We start from the raw sequence: 15614 nt of genomic DNA, 5'->3' as shown, positions 1-15614 counted from the left end.
TTCGCTAATAATCGGGTGACCAGATCGCAAACCAGAATTCAAAGCCGACAAAGCTTAAGTTTATGGGCTCATATAGGCTACAACTCTCTCATTCGTCATGAATTCAAACTTTTCCATGGCTGCGATATAACATTTAATTGCTAACCTATTATTTCTTTTGTAAACAAAGCTTTGTGTGTCATAATATTAATGTAAAACAGCATTCATATACAAAAAATTTTTTTAGGCAAAACACCGCCGGTACTACTCAGCCACCGCGGTGGCGCTTTACAACCGCGGTGGTGCGGTTGTCAAGTTTACCGGCACAGCCCTACCTGTTATGTGCACTTGCGTATAGAATAATACAAAAGACTACTTATGCTATTTTCCTCTTAGTCCCTCATTTGTATATCTTGACAACAAACAAAGATACCATACAAACAATAGCGTGAAAATGGGATCATTTCAACAAAATAACAGGAACTACATTTTTCAAGCTTCAAAAACAAAGCACCGTAAATGTATCATAAAAAGAAGTTTGATTAGACTCATGAGCTATATGAGTATATATATCAAGTTTTCTGAGTCCATACAATAAGTTTGTGTTAGAAAGAAAGTCATATGGGTTTAGATTAGAACAACATGATGGCAGAATCCTTACTTGCCTTTGCCTAACATAAGCATAGGCTGGGCTCCACAAACACTGAATTGAGCACTGACTTCTGAACTGACCAGATTTAGCTACAAGACTTTAGTTTTGTAGGAAGTAATTGAGTTTTCAGGATCATGTTATTTGTGTCAGAATAAACCCCAAAGGGACTTCCCTGCTAGGAGAGACTATAGTAGGCCCAAGTGTTCTATTTCAGACAAGCAAACACAGTTGATAATACTTTATATTTCTAAAAAACGATTTTATTTAAGCAGAGTAAATTCTGATTAAGAAAACAACGATAGATAATTAGTGCTTGGTTATCTACTGGGATGACACTAATTAGGGGATTCTAGAATTATTCTTTTTTTAAATCTTTCTGTAGATTTATACCACAACCTGCTATGAAGAGAGCTACGAGTTCTTTGCTGTAAAAAGGGTTTCTTGGGTCATGTCAAAAGTGCATGTGACGTTACGTGGCAACAGTAGTTTGCAAGGCCAGAGACGGGTCTCAAATCTAAACTAACATACTTTTCAAGATAGTTGTGATTGAATACATTGTTTATTTAGTGCCACATCCACTGGATTTCCATAGGTTTAGCGGTCTACAAGGTTGAACTGATTTTGTATGGAAGCCCGTAGATTCATATCTCCCCCCTTCCCGGGATGTCGGATTAGCACGTATGGGAGCCGGAGAGAGTTTTATTATTGTGGGAATCTCCCCCATCCTGCCCATTCAGACAGGGAGCTCAGGCATGCTGGGAACACCAGTGAACTGTGACAGTCACATATTAACCTTCACTTGTGTCCTGTCTACACCAGAAACAAAAAGATATTGGTCCATATTAATATGCTAGCATCACGTGGTTGCTGCAGTTGCTTTGCAGATTTGTGAGCCCGTGTGAATTGTAGACTAAGTTTCCTGTTCTTAGCTAACAAGAGTAGCACCTGCGTGTCTTCTGCTGCTGCAACTGCTTCAAAGTTTGATGTGTTGTTTGGTCAAAAAATGCTCTTCTGCAGACCTTGGTTGTAACAAGTGGTTATTGTTGCCTTTTTATCAGCTCAAAACAGTCTGGCCATTCTCCTCTCACCTTTGGCATCAACTAGACATTTTCAACTGCTGCTCACTGGATTTATATATTTTTTCTTTTTCTGACCGTTCTCTGTAAACCCTAGAGATGGTTGTGCGTGAAAATCAGTAGATCATCAGTTTCTAAGATAATCAGACCAGCCCGTCTGTCACAAACAACGTTCAAAATCACTTAAATCCCCTTTCTTAACCATTCTGATGCTCAGTTGTTTGTACCTAATGTACCTAATAAAGTGACCAAAGAGTGTAGAATGCCGAATCAGATTACACACATGCACTAACAATTTAAATTTATTTTAATATATATAAAATTTGTATTTATTCCTGTGATAGCAAAGCTAATTTTCTTCAGTGTCACATGATCCTTCAGATATGCTGATTTGGTCAAGAAACATTTCTTATTATTATCAATATTGACAACAGTTAGCATCTGCTTAATATTTTTGTGGAAACTGTGATACTGTGTTGGGGATACGGTGATTTTTTGCAGGATTCTTGGATGAATACAAAGGAACAGGATTTATTTGAAATTGCTTTTTTTTTTTTTGCAACAATCAACATGTCTAGGTATTATTCACATTACTGATATGCATGATATTGCATGCACATTATAAACCGTTAAATGTGCAACTATTTTTATACCATCTAACCCTTAAAATAAAATTGTTGGTGTAAACCAATCTAGTCCCAGATTAATTGATTTAGTCATTTTAAATAATCCTTTTGACTTGACTTGACCACATGAACCACATTTTTTCACCTGAGAAAACATTTAGCCTAAAGTATAAACATAATACACAATGAGTATTAAGCTAAACAAAATTACAGTACAACAATTATACTGCAACGAATGTGTACTGCCCCCTTGTGGGAAGAGTTATTTGTGTTTTGAGTTTCTTGCGTTTTGTCCACGCAGAGCTTCCGTAGTTCAGTGATTCACCTAACAGTCCCACAGCAAGTCGTACTCCAGAGTGTTAAAGTCTGTAAATTATTATTTTGGTCCCTAAAAAAGATCTGTCTGTAAGTATTTGTTTGATAGTGATCTTAGCTTCTTTTAGATACCAAATTTAGTAATTTTAACATGTTTTCAATTCGTAATTTGTAAGGAAATATGTGGCGCTAGTATTGTTAGCTTCCCTATGGCATTTTCCATGTATATTGGCATCGTGCTTGTCGCTCGCTAATGCGATCGTTTTTTGAGGTTTTTAGTTTATTCTAAGCTACTTATTTTATATTTGCATTGTATATTCACCCTATTGAGATTGTAATATGCATTTTCTTTGTTTCTGTATGTTACAGTTTTACAGTCTTTCCAGTAAAACACACCAACAGAGCACGTTGCTTCCTGGTTCTTTATTGGAGATTGTTAGCTATCTGTAAAGCTAGTTCACACACACTAGTAAAGGCAGAATAGTAAAAAGACAAATGGAAGGTCAGCCAAAAGTCGATACAGAAGACAACACTGCTGTCCCGGACCACCAAAGTACAGTCAGCAACGTTGGTGACCTGTGGGAAACGAGATCGAACTGTTCTAACACCTCACGTTCCAGTCAGCGGTCACGGGCCAGTCAAAGGTCCAATGCAAGCATTTTGGCAGCAAAAGCACGTGCTAAAGCAGCTGCCGCTCAAGCACAGGCATCATACGCCGAAAGAGAAGCAGAGGTGATAAAAGAAAAAGCCCACATCGAAGCTGAAGCTACTAAAAAGAAAGCAGAGCTCAGTGCTGACCTCCTCAAACTGCGTCTACAGAGTGCAGCTGCAGCCGCCAACGCCGAGGCAGAGGTCCTGGAGGCAGCAGCCGAAGGTGAAGGTGGAGATACCTGGTTTCCAAAAAACAGGGACAATGTCGTCCAGCCCATACCAGTTCCACCTCCGCCGGCTAATACCCACTTTGACTCCACACAAGCTACCACACTAGTGCTTCCAGCAGCTCAGCGAGGAAATTACAGTGGTGATTTTGTGCAAAATAAAGTCAAAGAGCACAGCGTACAAAACAGTGAGATTAGTGAATATGGGTTTCAAGAGCTACAAGTGGCGCATTCCTCACATAATGGCATCACCAGTGGAGCAGATCGTTCTTATGCCCAAAGCTCATTCAAAAATGCTTTTTTCACATCTCACTCGCAGTATCCAACCCCAGTTACTACTGACCACAGATTTCAGCCACGCTCTATCCATCAGTCTCCCCCTTTCCAGCCCAGGCTATCGTCTCCACGCCCTGCTGTCAGTGCGAACGAGCCCAATTCCCCAGCTACATCAGACTTAGCCAAATATTTGGTTCGCAGAGAGTTGGTTAGCTCAGGGCTTCTGACGTTTGATGATAAGCCTGAAAATTACTGGGCTTGGAAGGCATCTTTTTTGAATGCTATAGAAGGACTCTATTTATCCCCAAGAGAGGAGTTGGATCTCCTCTGCAAGTGGTTAGGCCCCAAATCATCAGAGCAAGCAAAACGATTAAGGGCTGTACACACCTATGATGCCACAGCTGGTGTCAAAATGGTGTGGCAAAGACTGGAGGATAGCTATGGGTCCCCGGAAGCGATAGAGAATGCTCTCCTGAAAAGGTTGGAAGATTTTCCCAAAATCGCAAACAGAGAAAACCACAAGTTGAGGGAGCTAGGTGATCTCATCTCAGAGCTCGATGCTGCCCGTGTAGATGGTCTCCTACCTGGCTTGAGTTACCTAGATACGTCCCGGGGCATCACTCCTATTGTTCAAAAACTCCCATTCCACCTCCAAGAGAAATGGATTACTTCAGCATCCTACTACAAAGAGCAACACCATGCTTCATACCCGCCATTCCCTGTTTTCGTGAAGTTTGTGTGCGACAAAGCTAAAACTCTCAATGACCCAAGCTTTGCCCCCTTGCTCTCTACTGGTTGCCCAAGTGTTTATAGGCCTGAAAGGCTGAACAAGCCCAACTTCAAAACTGCAGTATCTGTTCGAAAAACTGAAATAACTGCTCCAAAAGGCTATCGTGACTCCTCTGACCAAAAGATGGTTGATCCAGATAAACTGTGCCCGCTCCACAACAAACCACACTCCCTCCGCAAGTGTCGTGGTTTCAGAGCAAAGACCTTGGATGAGAGAAAAGCCATTCTGAAGGAAAAGAACATTTGTTACAAGTGCTGTTCCTCCGTTGACCACATGGCAAAAGACTGCGACACAAGTGTACATTGCAATGAGTGTAAAAGCGACCACCACACCACCGCGCTGCACCCTGGACCAGCACCCTGGAAAACGGAAACTCCAGGCTCTGCAGCCTCAGACGGGCATGGCGGGGAGCAACGAGAAAGTTCTGTCCAAGCCATTGTGTCCAAATGTACTGAGATCTGTGGCAAAGGTACCAGCTCACGCTCATGCTCCAAAATCTGTCTAGTAAACATTTATCCTGCTGGACACAAAGAAAAGGCAGTGAAAGCCTATGCTGTGTTAGACGAGCAAAGCAATAGGTCTTTAGCAAAGACGGAATTCTTTGAGATCTTTAACGTTAACACAGGCACCAAAGTTTACACTTTGAAAACCTGCTCAGGTGTAAGTGAGACAAGGGCACGCCGAGCTGACGGTTTCATAGTAGAGTCTCTCGACGGCAACACTAGCGTCCAGCTTCCCACATTAATCGAGTGCAACATGCTCCCAGATGATCGATCTGAGATCCCGACGCCGGAGGTCGCAATACACCACACTCACCTCAAGCATTTGGCAGCCAAGATTCCAGATTTGGACCCTAATGCTTCAATACTGGTCCTCCTTGGTCGGGACATACCAAGAGTGCACAAGGTCAGAGAACACTACAACGGCCCCCACGATGCTCCGTACGCCCAGCGCCTCGACCTTGGCTGGGTCATAATAGGTGAGGTCTGCCTTGGGGGTGCTCACGTGCCAAGCAAAATCAGTGTTTACCGCACAACAGTGTTGAACAATGGACGCACATCTCTCTTGGACTCTTGCTCCAACTCATTCCATGTCAAAGAAAAGGTCCTGAGCACTGACTCCACATTTAACTCTTTGAGCATGACCAGCTTGATTGACATAGATGAGAACGACTGTCTCACCAACAAATTGTTCATGAGAACGCCACATGATGACAAACCCGCTATGTCAGTGGATGATGAACTCTTCCTGGAGATCATGGATGAGCAGATGTTTATGGACGAGTCCAACAGCTGGGTGGCGCCACTACCCTTTAAACCAAACAGGCACAGACTACCCAACAACCGAGACCAAGCGGTCAAACGTCTCAATTCGCTGCGTCGCGTGCTTAACAAAAAGCCCCACATGAAAGAACATTTCTTGAACTTTATGCAGAAAATGTTTGAGTCAGGACACGCGGAACCCGTCCCGCCACTCGACAAAGAACAAGAGTGTTGGTACCTACCGTTCTTTGGTGTCTACCATCCTCGCAAACCTGACCAGATACGTGTAGTGTTTGACTCTAGTGCCACTCACGAAGACACGTCTCTAAACAATGTTTTGTTGAGCGGCCCAGACATGAACAACACCCTTATCGGGGTCCTCTTGCGTTTCCGCAAAGAACCTGTGGCAATCACTGCAGACATAGAGCAAATGTTCTATTGTTTTGTCATTCGTGAGGACCACCGCGACTTTGTGCGTTTCCTATGGTATGAAGGTAACGATCCCACAAAGCTCATCAGAGAGTACAGGATGACTGTACACGTGTTTGGAAATAGCCCGTCTCCCGCCATAGCAATTTATGGCCTCCGGAGGGCGGCGCTGGTTACACAAGAGGAGTACAGTGACGAGGCCAAACAGTTTGTTCTTAAAAACTTTTACGTTGACGACGGACTGGCTTCCTTTCCTTCAGACGCCAGCGCCATTCAAACTCTGAAAAGCACCAAAGAAATGCTTGCAGACTCTAACATTCGTTTGCACAAAATAGCCTCCAATAGCCCAGGTGTAATGGAAGCGTTTCCATCTGAAGAACGTGCAAAGGAACTGAAAAACCTTGACCTTGGTGCAGAGCCCCTGCCCTTACAGAGAAGTTTAGGACTGAACTGGGATTTGCAAAATGACTGTTTCACCTTCCTCGTGTCAAGAGAAGACAAGCCATTCACAAGAAGGGGCATTCTTTCTGCTGTTAACAGCTTGTATGATCCCCTGGGGTTTGTGGCCCCCATCATCATGCAAGGCAAGTCTCTCATCAGAGAATTGTGCTCAGAGAACTGTGAATGGGACACTCCACTGCCAGCAGAAAAAGAGGCACAATGGAAATCTTGGAAAAACTCGCTTGTTGACCTTGAGAAACTACAAATCCCCAGACAGTATGTGAACACGTCACTGCAATCTACCTGTCAAAGAGAGCTGTGTGTCTTTGCAGACGCCTCTACATCAGCCATATCAGCAGTTGCGTACCTTCGAGCCATAGACACCGAAGGTCACGTCTACGTAGGCTTCTGCATGGGTAAGTCCAAATTAGCTCCTAGACAAGTCCACACAGTACCTCGTTTGGAGCTATGCGCTTCAGTTCTGGCGGTGGAGCTGGCAGACATGCTACTAAATGAACTTGACATCGAAATTCACAAAGTGAAATACTACACTGACAGCCGAGTAGTCTTAGGCTACATCAACAACAACAGCCGAAGGTTCTATGTCTACGTGGCCAACCGTGTTGCTCGCATCAGAAAGTCATCTGAACCCAGTCAGTGGCACTTTGTGAGCACGGAAAGCAATCCTGCTGATCATGGAACACGGCATGTGCCAGCTTCATTACTGAGTTCTACCAATTGGTTTACTGGTCCTGAATTCTTAAGGAAAAGTGATGAAGAGTGTCCTGTGCAACCAAACAGCTTTCAACTTGTTGAACCTGCCACAGACATTGAAGTCCGCCCACAAGTCTCAACATTTGCTACAATGACTGTGACAAAATCGCTCGGCTCACAGAGGTTTGAGCGCTTCTCCAGTTGGAAACGTCTTACACAAGCTATCGCCAAACTCATTGAAAAGGTCAGATCTATCTCAAAAGCTCCTGAGTCAAATGAATCAAAGATGGACGCTCTAACACAAGCAAAGTTAGTTATTGTACGGACGGTTCAAGGCGAGACATTTGAAAAGGAAATAAAAACTTTGAACAAAGGAGAGGACATACTAAAACACAGTCCACTGAAGAATCTCAATGTGTTTTTGGACAAAGAAGGACTGGTGCGAGTAGGAGGACGTGTGACTTCTGCAGAAATAACTCAAGAACAAAGCCAACCCATTGTTATTCCAAAGAAGCATCACATTGCTGCTTTGCTGGTCCAGTTCTACCACGAGCAGGTTGTGCACCAAGGTAGACACATCACAGAAGGAGCCATCAGGTCTGCTGGACTGTGGATCCTTGGAGGAAAAAGGTTGGTGACAAATTTTCTCAACAAATGCACAACCTGCCGCAGGTTAAGAGGAAATGTACAACAACAAAAAATGGCAGACATTCCAGCTGATCGTCTCATCCAAACTCCTCCTTTCACACATGTCGGGGTGGACGTGTTTGGACCATGGAACATCAGCATCCGCCGGACAAGAGGTGGAGTGTTAGAGAACAAACGCTGGGCAGTAATGTTTACCTGTTTAGTCACACGAGCAGTCCACATCGAGGTAGTTGAGTCCCTCTCAACTTCAAGTTTCATAAATGCTCTCAGAAGGTTCCTGGCCATAAGAGGCCCCACAAAGCTCTTTCGATCAGATTGTGGAACGAACTTCGTTGGAGCGTGCAAAGAGCTTCAGATAAGTTCAGAAGATCCAGAGCTTCAATCCTACCTCAAAAATGAGGCATGCACTTGGAAGTTCAACCCACCTCACTCCTCTCACATGGGAGGGGTGTGGGAAAGAATGATCGGAGTGGCCCGACGTATTTTGGACGCTATGCTGCTGAAAGTTCACTCTCCAAATCTGACTCATGAGGTTCTTGTGACGCTCATGGCAGAGGTAACAGCCATAATGAATGGTCGTCCATTAGTACCTGTGTCATCCGATCCTCAACAACCCGACTTGCTGACACCAAGTGCCCTTCTCACTCAGAAAATCTGTCCCGTCTCTGTTCCACCTGGAGACTTTGATCCTAAGGACTTGTACCGTAAGCAATGGAAACAGGTGCAAAGTCTTGCCAACTCGTTCTGGAAACGATGGCGAGAAGAGTATCTTGCAACGCTTCAACCAAGAAGAAAATGGCAAGCAGATCAACCAAACTTAGCCATTGGTGACGTTGTTCTCCTAAAGGACACTCAGGTCAAAAGAAACGAATGGCCTACTGGACTTATTGTGGACACTTATCCTGGTCGAGATAAGAGAGTACGTAAAGTAGATGTACGGATAATTAAAGAAGGTACTGCTAAGGTGTACACAAGACCTATTTCAGAAATTGTGTTATTAGTTAAAGGTTAAGAGTGTTATAGCAGTATACCAGGCGGGGAGTGTACTGCCCCCTTGTGGGAAGAGTTATTTGTGTTTTGAGTTTCTTGCGTTTTGTCCACGCAGAGCTTCCGTAGTTCAGTGATTCTCCTAACAGTCCCACAGCAAGTCGTACTCCAGAGTGTTAAAGTCTGTAAATTATTATTTTGGTCCCTAAAAAAGATCTGTCTGTAAGTATTTGTTTGATAGTGATCTTAGCTTCTTTTAGATACCAAATTTAGTAATTTTAACATGTTTTCAATTCGTAATTTGTAAGGAAATATGTGGCGCTAGTATTGTTAGCTTCCCTATGGCATTTTCCATGTATATTGGCATCGTGCTTGTCGCTCGCTAATGCGATCGTTTTTTGAGGTTTTTAGTTTATTCTAAGCTACTTATTTTATATTTGCATTGTATATTCACCCTATTGAGATTGTAATATGCATTTTCTTTGTTTCTGTATGTTACAGTTTTACAGTCTTTCCAGTAAAACACACCAACAGAGCACGTTGCTTCCTGGTTCTTTATTGGAGATTGTTAGCTATCTGTAAAGCTAGTTCACACACACTAGTAAAGGCAGAATAGAATGTATGTGATATAGCTACTGAAAGTGTATCCGCAAGCAATAGCAAACAAAAAAGGGATGTTAAGAAAATACGGATTATTTAACACAGAAGATTGGGATTAGTCCAGATAGATAAAAAAGAATAAAATGGTCTACTTTGTTCACCATAGCAAGACTCCTGTCAAAACAACATTCAACAAACCATCTTGTGACGTTGAAAAAGCCTTTCTATTTTCAAGCATGATGAAATGTTATATTTAGCCTTAATAGTAATATGGGAAGGTCCTAAATATACATTCTGTGGGTCACTGTCAGTAATTAGTGACTTGTAATTACTCCAAACTAGCATCCATAGAAAAAAAGACACTGCATAATTAAAGTGTGTGTGAGACAGAGAGGGAATAAGGATCCCTGAGGCCTGTGAACACCAACACCGCACCCTGGCATTTGGTAGTTGTGTGTGGCCATGAGGCTCCCTTTTGGGAGAAACTTAAAGAGGATGTAAAGTGGAAATTGGTTTCAAATGAGCCAAAGCACAGATGGATAGTCTGATGTGGACTGAAGTGTCATGCGCGGTACCACCAGCACTGCAGCGCAGGACGAATCCCTCCGGCTGCAAACCCCAGGACTTCTTTCCCTCCGTATATTCATTACAACTGCGGCGAGACTCAGCAGATGAAACAGACCTCACAGACCCTGGCTTAACTCACTCTGCTACGACTGGGGAGGTATGTCTACTAGTGGAAAATGTTTGTGGCTTGTACATAGCACATTGAATCATTGTAACAGGCAAATAGTAGAATAATAACAGAAAAAAGGTTTCAAAAGCTCTTGGCAAAATGTTGATTAGGCTACTACAAAAATATCTTTGATATGTCTTTCCTTTTCTTTAAAAATGTAGTTTACAATGAGGCGCTTACAATGGAAATGAATGAGGCCCAAGAAAGGCTTACAAGCCTTTTAAAGTTTCAATTTGACAATGACAACATAATGCTTAAAACACTACATTGAAAGTAAAAGTGACAAAAACAAGTTTACAGCTCAAATAATGCTTATGTTTTAAAATAATAATAATTGTAATTATAAGCTTTACATTTCTGCTTTTAAATGTGCAAATTTTTTATTTTTTTTACTCCAATCACTCCCATTGTAAGTGCCTCACTGTAACCTTGATTTTTTGGTTTTACAAAACTAAGGGATGAGTCGAAATTAATGGTTGCGGTAATCAAAGTTATGCCCCAAATGCTGTTTATTGAACTTAACTCGTATTGAGACATATTCCTTTAAATGTAAATTATAGTTTGCATGTTCAGTGGAATATTACCACCACAAAAAAAGGAAATATGCAGGTAAGCATTGCATTGATGTTCCTTTATCTGTTACTCATGAAAACAATATCTTATTTTAATTGTCATTTCTTTATCCAAGAGGAAGTGCAGTGTTTCTTTGAAATCAGTGTGTTATGGTTACATATGGCTTTAGTCTGTTCCTGTTTAGTCTTTGTGTCACCGCACAGGACAGTAGATAGATATTCTAGGTATGCTGTAAAAAAAAAAGTAATGCAGTTTAATAAAATACTATGTCTGACTTATTCTTTCAGGTTTACAAGAGCTGAATGATGCTGAAAGTCTCCATAGATCAACACTAAACAGGAACATGGACATATTAGTTTGTAAATTAGAAAGGAAACTCTTGATCGTAAGCGACACACTTTTCTAGAGTGACTACTTGTATCACTAAAGACATCAGTCCCAAAATATTTTGTATGGGAAGGAACATGAGACAGGAAGTAAGTTATTCAGAAGAATTTAGAATAGCACAATACAACAAATCAACAGATTATGAAAGTCAAATGTAATCAAATGTGCTGCCGCACAAGTGGATGAAATAGAAACATCACTGCAGCGCCTGCCATTGTATTAGGCCACATCCAGAGGTGCTAATGAGAGCCTTAAAACTGAGCTGTCGGCAGCAAACAAAACACACACGCTGCTTGGCTCCGCTTTGGCCGACCCTGGCTATGAACCAACAAAACCACAGATTCCAGGGCTATTCACGTTCAGTGGTCTACACACCTCCCTCTCATGCCGGCCCACTCAAATCACCCTTGATGCTCTGAGTCCCACTGATCACTGGATTCCACAGCATTACATCAGGAATGTTGTTCCTTTTGTAAGAAAGACAACTCAATAATGGAATGAGACTTTGACTTTATTAGATAAAAAGCTTAGTTCTGGACTGTTTTGACTGAGACCGACTGACTAGTTCACGTGTCTTCATAAGCATCACACCGAAATGAGTATTCCCACCTCAATAAATGAATGGTGTGTAAAATAATATCCACCTTCAGACAATGAAACAATATAAGCAAGTGATTCTCACGCTGCAGCTAGAATCCCTGTGCAGGTTTCTTTCCTCTTGGGTTCTAAACAAAGCTTTACAACTTCTCTACACTGTCTATACAATACTAAACTTCCATATAAACAACAATCACTAGCGCTTACAAATTTTACTCTGTATAAAGTGCTCTTATAAGTTTAACAACATCTTTGTTCCCATCCATTTTATGTCACAATATTTTGTCATATCTACTCAATATGATGAGTTTTCAGAATTTAAAACTAATTTTCTTTGTTACTAATTAGAATCATAGAGGTCAACATTTGCAAAGATCTTATTATTGCTGAAGGTTGTAGGTTTTGTATCACTTTTATTTTACTTAAAATTGCAAGGCACCATCTGAGCTAGAACAAAATCTGGGCTAGGGAACTTTCCCAACTAACATTTAAATACACGTAAAGTATCACTTAACCAAAAAAAAAAAAAAAAAAAACACAAACTGCTGAACTGCAGCAGATACTTTCAACGTAAAGCATGGATTTGAGAATGCTGGGTTAATGTTACTTTGTTCAGTTTCGTTCAGTTCACACATTGCTTTGGACCTATGTAAAAGTAAATATATAATTTATACATTTTCTTATTATGCCCAAATTTGAATACTTGATTGAATACTTTCAAAACTTTGGTTGAAGTGGCAGATACGCTCAATTTTCATCTGGTGCTCTGTCTTCAGGCTATGTTTAGGTATTATCGATTAAGAAAATATTACCATACCTTTTGTCGTCATAACAGGAAAACCTAAGCAGAGTCGTCAAATGTTTACGCAATGCATTATCATGGGATAGTATTTATCCACGCTTTCTCCAGCGCCGCATACCAAATTGATGTAAGCGAGACTCTGAAGAATGGCCGCTACCAAACCACGGGAACTAAAGGTGCTGCTTCGCACGTAGATTCTCGTCCATGGTTCCGACAAAAGAGATAACTTTTTAAAGAAATTTGTAATGCAGCAAAGTCAATATAAGACGTCTGAAAAAGTTCGGGACTTGTATTTTTATTCTATGTCTTTTACGACAGCACTTTTATATGAATTTCAAAACCATACCCCCCATGTCACAATGGTACGTCCCTCACCCATCCAGAAACTTTTTCACAGCGCTCCCTGAACTAGTGAACTGGTGACTCGGACTAGAACTAGAAGACCGCGAAAAGGCTCTTTTGAACAACTCGTTTTAACCGATTCCAAAGTCCAAACGATTCAGCGACACTAAAAGTTTTTAATAATTGTAATTTAGTTCTGTTTGTTGCAACCACGACTAAGTAACTTCTCCCCATCATTCAAATATTTACGATCGTACATGAATTAAAGAGGTTTTAAGTTCAGTAGTCAGTTGAACTGTTGCCTCGTGTACGAATTTGTTCAGACCAGTTTAGTGATCCGTATCTAAAGATTCGTTCTTGAATTGGACATCGTTAGACTGAATACATGCTGGGCAGTGTATACTGTTAGATCCTGTTATAATAATGGCTTAAATCGTTTGCGAACGACGCGTAGTAGGCACTGTATAGGATAGGAAATGAGGGCTATTGTAATTTCTGTAAAATGAGCAGTTGAGCTGCACGCGGTCGAATCTTTTGAAAAGTAGAGAAGGTAGAATGTAATGTACCATTATGGGACTGCAGGGTGCTGGTGCCTTTTATTAACATATGAATGGTTTCACCTTGAAAAGGAGACTGTCTCACAGTAAATGCTCATGCGCCAGTCACAGAAAAGAGAAAAGAGTTTACTAGTTGATCTGACGAAGCGTATTTAAAAGTAGATTAACTTTCCACTGCAGAATAACTTATCTCAATATCTCTATGAGGTAACTTAACGAGTAAAGTGTCATTTTGCCACCCAAAGTGGCATTAGGATTTTTAATCCTATGGTTATTCTTAACCCTGTATACAAGGTGGTCATTGTTCCATGTTTCGCACGTTTCATAACGTTACTTGTTGGGTTTCGAGACTTTATTTCGTTAGCGTTCTTTTGTAGTTAACTATAGGGTCAATAATATTTGGACCAGCGTGCAACCTTGTCAATAACAGCAATGTAATGTCCATCTGTGAAAATGTCTCCACGTGGATCCTTCATTTGTATTGAGTCTTCTGAAACAAACAGAAAAAAAAAAAAACTGTTTCCGTCACACATCACATGAATGGATATAAAGCCCGTGAAAGTTTCAGTCTGCGACAGTAAAATCGCCATGAATATTTAATGAGGTAACTTAGGTCTATTGATGAATGGTTGGCAGTTCCTCAACAACTTGCTGTGATTAGCCTAGCTCAATGTTAAAAATACCTTTAGCTGTTGTTTAAAACAACGTAATATGGGTTGCCCGTTAAAGGGATAGTTCACTTTGAAATTAAAATTTGGTATGTTTTAGCTTACCTCAAGGGCATCCAAGATGTAGGTGTCTTTGTTTCCGCAGTAGTTTCAATTTAGATATTTTTAGGTCAAACCGTTCTTGTCTGTCAGTCATATAATGCAGGTCTATGGTCACCACCTCAAAGAGCATGCACAGAGAAGTCCAAATTAAACAATTCCCCATCGTAAGTACACATTGATGGCCTAAGACACGAAACGAGCGGTTTGTGTGAGAAAACGAACAGTATTTATATCTTTTTTACCTTGTACACAACCACATCCAAGTGATCTGAGGGCGCGCGCGCTTCCTGGTGTGTGACGTGTGCGCGCGTTCTGGCTGACCCCGGATTTCCACCAACTGCGGAACGGCTGCAGATCGGCTCCGCTGCGTGTCGGCTCCGTGCTCCGCTGTCCTTCAATACCCACCAGGTCCGGATTTGTTGCGGAACGGCTGCGGCCATGACTAACAGCTGAAGCCACGAGGACCCACGAGATCTCATGAATTCACGCATGATCGCGCGATATAAGTGCTGAATTGCTGCGGAGCTGTCCGGCATCCGGCAAAAATAGAAGCTCTGCGTATCTGCTCCGGAGGGCTGCGGATCGCCGGAGTCGGAACGCAGCCGTTCCGCAGTCAGTGAAAATACACACATTGACTTTAATGGAAACCTATTGACTCCGCCGCCGTTCTGGAGCAGATCCGCAGCCGTTCCGCAGTTGGTGGAAATTGGGGGTTAGTCTACGCAAGCGCCGTGGTTGTGTACAAGAGGTAAAAACAATATAAATATCAATCGTTTTCTCACACAAACCGCTCGTTTCGTGTCTTAGGCCATCAATGTGTAGGCTACTTACGATGGGGAATTGTTTAATTTGGACTTCTCTGTGCATGCTCTTTGAGGTGGTGACCATAGACCTGCATTAAATGACTGACATACAAGAACGGTTTGACCTAAAAATATCAAAATTGAAACTACTGCGGAAACAAAGACACCTACATCTTGGATGCCCTTGAGGTAAGCTAAAACATACCAAAATTTAATTTCAAAGTGAACTATCCCTTTAACGGGCAACCCATATTACGTTGTTTTAAACAACAGCTAAAGGTATTTTTAACATTGAGCTAATCCCTTTAAATGATACCAATACCACGTAATAATGCAGTCGTATGATAAAAGGATCATCAATAATGATCTATGAT

At 41.6% G+C, this 15614-nt stretch overlaps 2 protein-coding genes across 2 annotated transcripts in view; one reads left to right on the top strand and one right to left on the bottom strand.

The window, feature by feature from the left end:
* Positions 1-13040, bottom strand: part of inavab (innate immunity activator b) — a 28382-nt gene extending 15342 nt beyond the window's left edge. The window contains exon 1 of the mRNA XM_084394675.1: positions 12784-13040. The gene's annotated coding sequence lies outside the window, so the exon portion shown is untranslated. The remainder of the gene's footprint in view (positions 1-12783) is intronic.
* On the top strand, positions 2661-9795 carry LOC311282391 (uncharacterized protein). The gene is made up of 2 exons (XM_084396132.1): positions 2661-2738; positions 3018-9795. The coding sequence occupies exon 2, from the start codon at positions 3144-3146 to the stop codon at positions 9096-9098; it is 5955 nt and encodes a 1984-aa protein (XP_084252258.1). The 5' UTR covers positions 2661-2738; positions 3018-3143; the 3' UTR covers positions 9099-9795.
* Positions 13041-15614: the final 2574 nt, after the last annotated feature.

This window comes from Rutilus rutilus, assembly GCF_951802725.1.
Source record: "Rutilus rutilus genome assembly, chromosome: 22".
Classification (NCBI taxonomy): Eukaryota; Metazoa; Chordata; class Actinopteri; order Cypriniformes; family Leuciscidae; genus Rutilus; species Rutilus rutilus.
Note: the sequence above shows the minus strand (reverse complement) of the source record. Positions and strands in the feature narration are given on the sequence as shown.